General features: G+C 42.6%; 1 protein-coding gene across 1 annotated transcript; it reads left to right on the forward strand.

The window, feature by feature from the left end:
* Nucleotides 1–3,754: 3,754 nt before the first annotated feature.
* Nucleotides 3,755–7,646, forward strand: LOC118412960 (NLR family CARD domain-containing protein 4-like). The gene is made up of 4 exons (XM_035816052.1): nucleotides 3,755–3,785; nucleotides 4,053–4,322; nucleotides 4,567–4,660; nucleotides 4,865–7,646. Exons 1-4 carry the CDS (start codon nucleotides 3,755–3,757, stop codon nucleotides 7,644–7,646), a joined length of 3,177 nt encoding a protein of 1,058 aa, XP_035671945.1.
* Nucleotides 7,647–9,419: the final 1,773 nt, after the last annotated feature.

Consider the following 9,419-nt stretch of genomic DNA (forward strand, 5'->3'; position numbering starts at 1 on the left):
AACTCTGCCATTTTCTTCGTCGGCATCAGGGTCATGCCTCCTCGTAAATTAGAGCTCGCAGACTCGTCGTCCGATCGAATCGCGCCTAATGTGAGGGGGGTATAAGGACACGTTGATCTGATTATATGGATGATGATGATAAATTTACAGGTTTCCAAAATAGAAAAAAAAGTTTTCAACCATGTTCTAAATCGTACAAAGCAGCTTCCAAATAAGTAAGTATGTGCCGTGGATTGCAAAAAGATTGGAAAACGTATACTAATGTCATAGAACATTACAGGGTCAAACAAGATGAGAAAGAACAAAAATTTTTGGTGCACTATATTCTGTGTGTTCAGTCATTTGTTCAACCATCCTGACCATTTTAATTTCATAATGAAGGCAGCTTTTTTGTCAAACGGCTACATATGCATAATAGACATGATTCATGGTGTATTTTTCAGATATAAGATAGAATATTAATTGCTGAATGGATATTAGCCTATTCACAACCTACCTAATTCATGTTTACGTATCTGTATAATTGGGGTATTTCTTTTGAACTATAGCGCGCTTGATTGCTTTTATTTTTTAAGTCTACAAAAAAACAAATATTGTTATCGTATTACGGAAAATAGAAGAAGAACTTTATTGCGCAACGATCGTACACGGCAGAATGTATGGCAAAAAAAAAGAAGAAGAAACAAACTTACTGCATCATCCTAACTACTAAAACAAGTATCAAACTTAGTACATATGCAGATTATGAACATAGAATGAAATTGGCATCCTAATTTCTAGAACAATAAGAGCTAGCTTAAATCATTGATATTGTATTACAGTCGAGTGGGGCTAATTATGAGTTTCGGCATTTTTTCTTATGACAAAGCAGTCTTTTATATATTTACCTATTTTAGCATTGTGGGGGTTATTACATCTAAATATATAATCAAATCTGTCTGTATCATTGAGTCTCTTAAATATAGCAACTGAAGTAGCAATGAAATTATAACATTTCAATAGGTAATGTCCGAATTGATGACGAAATGCACAATTGATAGAAATATCGTTCAAAATATGTAAGGATGGCCATCCAACCTTATTTGGCTTAGCACAGATTTGACCTTTAAACACGCCGGTGTTTCTGCACCTGCGGAGGTGTCAGGTGTCATGACGTCATCGGGACTCTCCAAGTTGGGACTCTAACATCGTCGCAAGCTGAACCTGGAATAATCGGAGGTAATCATGGTTTCATTTTACTCCCAAAGTATCTGCTATGAAGTTCTATGAAGTTTAGAAGCGGATCAGATTATGGTAATGTATTCTAAACATAATGAAACTGCTTGAAGTTATGGTTTCAATGCGTGGGCGGGGAAGGGGTCATGGCTAAGATGGCGGCCGACGACTTTAGAAATGCTATGTAAACAACCCCATTTTTGCAGATCACTTCACCACTTTCTACTGATTGTTATCTGTATGCAAGTTTGAGTTGTTCTGGGTAACTAGCGAAAAATGGGCCCCGAGTTGACAGTCTGTCTCGTGTAAACATAGACAGGTATATGTATTATGTACAAGGTGTGTCTATGTGCGTAACGTTTTGTATTTGTGTGTCAGGAACAAAATTTACAGTCATCTATTTTGTGTGAGCCCTTCACTAAACATAGCAACGGTGCAGCTCGGTCCCCCTGAATGCCCCCCCCCCCTATTGTTCGACGTGGCAGTGATATATAGCTCACCTGTTCTTTAACCTGCGTGCTTTACGTATCTATTACAGGCACAACGTCATGCATGGGACTTTCCACTCGCCCCCACTTCTTACCCCGTAACTTTTAAGCAAAAGTATCGTTTTGAACCTGAACAAGGCAATTTCTAACTAGCTATAGCAGTAAGACATTTTATAGCCTGTGGAAGTGACGCGTGAACTAACCTATCGTCAGCCCACCCCCTCTGCCTGACGTGGCCTTACCTTTGTCTTCAAATCTTCTCCACAATGGCGTCGTCATAGTTGGGGGCAGCCGGACTAACCTCAGTAAAACTCAAGTTCAGCGAGCTTAATCCGTTCTGATCACTCCGTCACATCGCTGTAGGGACCAGGAAGCTTTCAATGTTCAACCGTCCTGGAAGGTAGCAGTTCAAACTTAGAGTTCGAAACATAATGTTTATTGACAGGAAATTGAGTATACAACATTGTGGGGTGGGAGGGCGTGTGGGACGGGGGGGGGGGTGCTTTAGACTTACAACTATAAACTCCTTGGTTAGGACAGAAAATGGGAGTTCGGACAGATTTGCAGCTTAGCGTCGCATGATATGGCAAGTCTGTGAAATAATCCACGACACTGGAACTCTGCAGTAGATGCTAAGGGACTAAAGGATTCCGAATTTGAACCATGGACATAGATCTTGAAGCTATTTGCAATACGGGATATTCAACCCGGATGTGCGCACAGGTAATCTAAGCAGATGTTTCGGGAGGCGTTGTTTCTTCTTAAGGCCTTACAGATCTAGAGTGGTGCCTGAGGCATTTTGAGGGTGTTTTTGGTGTTATGAAAATATCATTTTTAGATAATGCATGGGTCTTTCCTTTTTTTCAGGTAGTATCTTATTGCATAAAGATGATTTATGCAAATTTTCATGACGTCACGATGATGTCATGGAGAGCTATATATGGCCACGCCCATTTCGGGAAAAAATGCCAGAAAAGTGTTTTGCTCCGCTTGTAATTCAACGAGTGTTATTAATACTTTACAGAAATGTATATAATAGTGATTCAAAAAGATCTATGCGTGGATTTTATCATATCTTGTAATGCTGATTTTTTATGAATTTTTTTCCTCGAATCTTAATTACCCGTTACGCTACCAGCAATTGGGAGCACTAAATAGCTAAATAGCATCCTAACGAGGCGGCTGCGCGAGACATTCTACCTTACAGGGTATATTTCAAAATAAGATCCATTTTTCCTGGTTTTGGTGAACAGTTTTGGGGGCATATCGCTCCGATGATTACATTGTATTGATAGTAGTGACGCAATCCAATTTTTTAAGTCATAAGATCACTATGATATTTTTGAGGTCACATTTGTATTTGGCATGTGCCAAAACCTCCGTATACCAAGTTTTATTCTTGTATCTTCAAGGAGAGGGAAAATATGGTACCGGTGTTTTTGCATATTTCATTAGCTGACTCGGATTTTAGTTCCCTTGGAACTCAAGTATTCAGGATTATTTATGATTTTTTAGACTAAATATATAAATTGTATGGCCATGGTTTAATTCAGCATGTTACAAAACCCCAGTATACCCAGTTTTTTCCTTGTATCTTGTATGATTGCGGAAATATTGTAATCTTGCATATTTAATTAGCTGACCCGGAGAAATTACGCCATAATTTTCTGGCCTTTGATGGCCATAACTCTGTAACGGTATGTCCGATTTTTTCGCAATAAAAACCATTCTATTTCTTTCACTAAGACCTATCCACTGATGTCAAGTTTAAAAAGCTGTGATTATTTTATTTATTTATCTATTTATTTATTTATTCATTCATTCATTCATTCATTCATTCATTCATTCATTCATTCATTCATTCATTCATTCATTCATTCATTTATTTATTTGGATTCTCCACAAGTTTCCCTACACTACCATGATAACAAAAAATGAATAAGTCTACATAGAAAATTTATTCAGTTGTTTGCTTTGTTTTATTTATTTAATTATTCATTTATTTTGTATTATTACATTTCCTAAGGTCCTAGCACAACTGATTGATCGAAATGGCCGAGGCACAACCAAGCAGTCATACAGGTGAGGCTCCGGGCAAACAGAACGTTCTATTAGGCATTCTATATTTAATATTGTTTCGTAGGGTTGCTAATCTGTTAAATTTTCTCTTTTGTTTCAATTGATCAATGACATATATGTGCAACTTGATATTCCTGATGCTTTTTTGCTAATGCCTGATAATTAATATTCTTTGTGATTGAGACTTATCTGTAATGCTCATAATTACAGCAAACGTAACAATAGTGTTCCCAGGTCCTAGAGTCGGTGGCGTTAACTTTGCTTTGTGCTGACTTGCAGGAGTTCGTCAGTACTTCTTTATTGTTAAGGAAGAGGTCAGCTCAGACTGGAAGGACCTGGCCTTCCATCTTGGATTTGAGCGAGCAGACACCGACAACATTGCCGGCAGAAACCGAGATGACAAGTCTCGCTGTATGGACCTGTTGGAGGAATGGCTGAAGCGGAACGGAGAGAGAGCCACCATAGAGGTCCTGAAGGAGGCTCTGTCTGAGGCGATGTTACAGAGTACCGTGGACAGTCTAGAGAAAATAACAATAAGGGGTAATAACAAAAATTTTTATGCTCTGTCTTTTTTCCATTTAGTTGCCTAAAGAGTTGTGAATAGACAAATTAAAGAAATGACAAACACAATTTTACTAAATTTGATTTATTGCTGCACTCTTTGAAGCTTTTATCAGAATCCCAATCATGTAAAGGTTCTTCAAGCTTAGGAAATTGTATTTTTTCGCTCATGTTAATAAGAATAATTTTGATCAGCTATTTACCTCTAAAACTGCGTTTCTAGCCCCGGACATGCAACGACCTTCAAGTATTCAGCAAACGAGCAAAGAAGAAAATGGAAGACAGCCTGAGCAGGGGTTACAAATAAAAGGTAAGATGTAGTTTGGCTTTAACTTTTTCATTGGTCAAAATATCTTGGCTTTGTTTTCTTTTGTATTTTTTACGAAGTTACAAAGTTAGCCTTTCAATGTCTGCCTGACTTTGCACCATTACACATTGGTCACTTTAACTACTTTAGTAGCCGTTCCCTCAAATCTAACCTAATCTGATTTGAAATTACAGTAACCGAATAACTAATTTTTGTGCTTGATTCCAGATGTTTTCCAAGAAGCCGTGAAGGGGTTTTACGAGCTAAGGCTGGCAAAATTTAAACCTCTGATCTGGAATGACAACTTCACACTTAACCTTGTTGATATCTTTACGGAGTTAGAGTTAATAGGGACAAGGCAACAGAGACAAAACGAACAGAGAAGAAAGTTACATTCTTTAGACGACTTGTTCAAAACCGATATCACAGGGCTGTCGACTGCACCAAGGTGCATTCTGATTGAGGGTGAAGCCGGAGGGGGGAAGACAACGTTTCTGTCCAAAGAAGCCCTAGATGCCGTCTCACAGAAAACAGAGCTGGGCAGACGACATGACCTCGTCTTGTTGATCCGACTCCGGGAGGTGAGAGAGGGGGAGACCATGGAGGAGATGGTGTGGGACCAGTGTGTTCCCGAAACAACTGAAGGTGTTGATGCACAATCCATCAGAGCAATCCTACAGAGGAGCGAGTCCCGTGTGCTTTTCCTCCTAGATGGGTATGATGAGCTGCGACCTGAGGCTAGGGAAGCCAGGAAGGCCATTCCAAAACTACTTTCTGGCAAGATATACCCCAAGAGCACGATCGTGATCACCTCCCGACCCTCAGCAGGAGTGCAGCCGTACACTCAGCCGGACTGTTACGTTAAAATCATGGGCTTCTCTCCTGACAATATGGAAAAATATGTGCAGCAATATTTTAGCATCACAGAAAACCCAGGTCAAGCAGAGGAGCTCGTCACAATGCTGAAAGAAGAGCATCCTGTTGTGGACTTAATCCACACACCGATTTTCCTGATGTTGGTCTGTCTGCTGTGGGAAGAGGATCCAAACATGGTCTCCAATGGCACCATGACGGGAGTCTACAGTGACCTGCTGACCTGTCTGGGTAGAAAGCATTGCAAGCGGGAAGGAGTGGACATGCCAACAGATGACCTGCCTACAGACCTGGTCGATGCATTGATGCAGCTTGGCAAGCTTGCGCTAGAGGCGCTGCTGAAAAATGAGACTCTACTTGACGTGTCGGATGTAGAGAGAACATGTGTAAATTGGCAGCTACTTCTGAATCTTGGTGTGCTCTCCTTGGAAGTCTCTACCTCCAAACTGCATCCTAGAAAACAGCTGAACTTTTCACACAGGACCATGCAAGAGTTCCTGGCCGGACGGTACGTCGCTCATGCTCTGATGAATAAAGACATCTCTGAGATGATGCAGCTCACTTCCATTTACAAGGCGCTTGAACTCAGAAACTTGCTTCTGTTTACATGTGGCTGCGATTTACGTGCCGCACAAATTGTGCTAAATGAGTTGATCAGTCTAAGAAGCCAGGAATTCGTGAATCTAAGACCAGAGCACCTTGGCAAGCCAGGTTGGCAGGTGCCAGTATCAGATCGGGTGTGGGGACGTGCTGAAACATACAGACAATTCGTCCTTCTCTGTCTGGATATCCTTCATGAAAGAAAGCAGCCAGACGTATTGGAGGCTGTTAGCAAAGCCCTGCCTTATTTAGTCTTATTCCAGTTCAAGAACAGAAAGCGACAAGCTGCTTTTAAGTACTACCTGGAAAACATCCAGACAGTGGAACTTCCGGAGAGAATAATACTCAGGATGGTTGAAATTGATCAACCATGTGGTCAGTACCTGGAGGAGACATTCACATCTCCTATTCCAGATCTACGCTTGGACCTTCAATTAGCGCATAAACCGCTTATGTCACCTGATCAGACAAGCAGACTGATTTCAGGCCTAAGGAATGTTCCGGCCCTAAGGGCTCTGGATCTGACAAGTTCAAATCTAACAGTGTCATCTGTCAAGCCGCTTGTGCGGGGATTTCGACACATTCCCTTTCTAGAGGAGCTGGATATTTCTTGCAATCCGGAATTAGGTGATGCTGGGATTTACGTGTTAACGTATGGACTGTCTAGTGTTCCACACCTGGCTGTACTCAGTCTGGGCTTAGTCTCCATGACAGGATGGGGCATGCTTTTTCTGGCTCACCAAGTTCGCCGCTTAGTGGCACTGAGAGTTCTGGACATAAGTGCAAATGGTATAAGTGACACCGGGCTGGGATTTCTCATAGACGCCCTCCCCTTCCTCACTGCCTTGCAGGAGTTGATCTTATGTAACACTGGTATTAGACTTAGAGGCATACGCACACTGGTCCCTACACTGAGTAAACTAAAGGGACTGATTAAACTAAATGTTAGTGACAATGCCATTGGAGACATCGGACTAGAATGGCTTACTGACATTCTTCCCCTCCTTACGGCCATGAGGGTGTTGGTTTTAAATGAGATAGGTTTCACTGACAGGGGAATGTCAGCTCTGGTCAAAGCTCTGCCTCACCTGGTGGAATTGCTGGTGTTGGATGTGGGATTTAACCACATAGGAGACTCGGGGATTGTCTCACTGGTGGAAACACTCGGTCAGTCCAGCAGAGTAAACAGGGAACGAAGTCTGATCAACGCTCCTCGCAACAACACCAACCTGCGTGAACTACACATGGGGAACAATAGTAGAGTAACAGGAGTCGGACTAGGGAGGGTCGCACAGCTCATCAGCGCACTGCCGGCACTGATGAAGCTGGATATGTCTGGTTACGACTTCCCACATGCATACATGCGTGACACCGCTGCCGTGGAACTGGCCGAGGCTCTGCCCAGACTCCCTGCCCTGGAGTGGCTCATGATAAGGAACATCTGCATGGACCCTGCAGGGTTCCAGGCAGTGGTGCAGGCCGCTGAGGAACACCCCGAACGTACTCTGTGGAAATTGAAGTAAGTTAGTCTTTGATGTAGCTGAAATATGAAACTGCTACGTTAATACAATGTACTTTCCAAACGTCGGTAGATTATTGCGTGCGGACTGCGTGTGAGAAAACATGTTGTACACATTTCCTAACCTGATAAACCTATTAACAAAGTTTCATTTCATTAAATCAAGTAATTATTTACACATGTATTTTGAAAAAAAAACCCACTAAAAGTACCGTGTAGGTGCTTGAGACTCTTTTTGCACAACCATTGCTTTATTTCAATCAACGTTTCGGTTGCCGCCTGTCACCTTTCTCGGTACAATTCTGACTGGTTCACATTGCACACTAGGTGTCGCTTTGACTTAGTGACAGTCCAACCTGATGAAACTATTCATGGATAAATGTTCGTTCTTCAATTTGCAGGTACAGCAGGAGTGGTCTTCCCCGAGGAGCAGACACCAGCGCTAGATGTCTGGAGTTCGAGGGGCATATGTTTCCGTTGGGTCGGTTCAGAGCTCCGGTGATGGCGACATTTAGAAAAATGCGCATATTTTTGCTTTAAGTACAAGACAATCGTCCACACAAAGTCGACATATCATGTTTAGTCGTACCACATGCATTTTGTTTACAATATGGGAATGACTTGGTCTTAAATAATTGTCCTTATAAAGTCAAAAATTTATGAAGTAGTATCATCACTATTCATTTACATTGTAGAAACTGCTTGTACAATTTATTTTATTTCACTGTATTATTGATGACCTGCTAAGATTGTATTCTGTTTACCTGTTATTCTGCCCGTGGAAATCAGTCCTATTTGCCTAAAGGGGCATACCATATGTATTCAAGATTAATAGATACATAAATGATTGAAAATTCTGTCGAATGCCATGTTTGATTAGATAATTCTACAACTAAATATCTGAACCATTCCAACTGGATAAGTCCCACATCCCCACCCTCAGTCAGTCAAAACGTAGATTTTCAAAATAACAGAAGAATGCAAATATTTACCGGCATGCAGACACTGTTTCATTGGTCGAAACGACAATTGCCATGCTATCATTAGTTGACCTGCTAATTGTGAATTACTGTCAGAATGACATGGTGAAAATACAAAGTGCCCAATGAAATGTATTTGGTCTACATGTAGTGTTCCTGTAATTTTACCTCAAACCAATGTCATTTGGTTTGACAATAAATTCTTCTGGGTGCCGTCTTTTCTACGATTGTTTTCTACACGCGCCAACCGTCTGAGTGCCAGAAGGACGCGGAGATTGAAACAAAAGCCGGTACCAGAGATAAAGCTAACTGTTTTCTGTAGCTGGATGTGATGGGCCCCTGTCTGTATGGGTATGGCATCACCTTGTTAGTTCAGCAATTTTATGTTCACGTACCCGGGTCCATCGTTGGTTCCGTTCTGACCACTGGTGTTGGTACCAGCATTGAAGGACCCTCCCCCTCCTCCACACTCACACTCCCCTCTGGGTCCCCTCCCCCCTCCGGAGTACCCCCCTCCTCCTCCCGACCCCTTACCGGTCCCGTAAGCACCCCCTCCCCCACCGAACCCTCCGTCCGCCCCGTTATACAGCCACCTGCCCCCCTCTCCGCCGTTCACAAACGCGTAGCCGCCCTTCCCGCCGCTAGACGTGGACCCGGGCTCGAACTCCCACCCACTCCCGCCATTTGTGAGGAAGCCCCCTCCTCCCCCACCCACGGGTCCATTCCCCTCCGTCGCGCCCTGCCCGTCGGAGCCTCCGGCATGGACGTGGTCACCAGGTCGGCCCAGGCGGTCCTTC

The sequence above is a fragment of the Branchiostoma floridae genome, chromosome 4 (assembly GCF_000003815.2).
Source record: "Branchiostoma floridae strain S238N-H82 chromosome 4, Bfl_VNyyK, whole genome shotgun sequence".
Classification (NCBI taxonomy): domain Eukaryota; kingdom Metazoa; phylum Chordata; class Leptocardii; order Amphioxiformes; family Branchiostomatidae; genus Branchiostoma; species Branchiostoma floridae.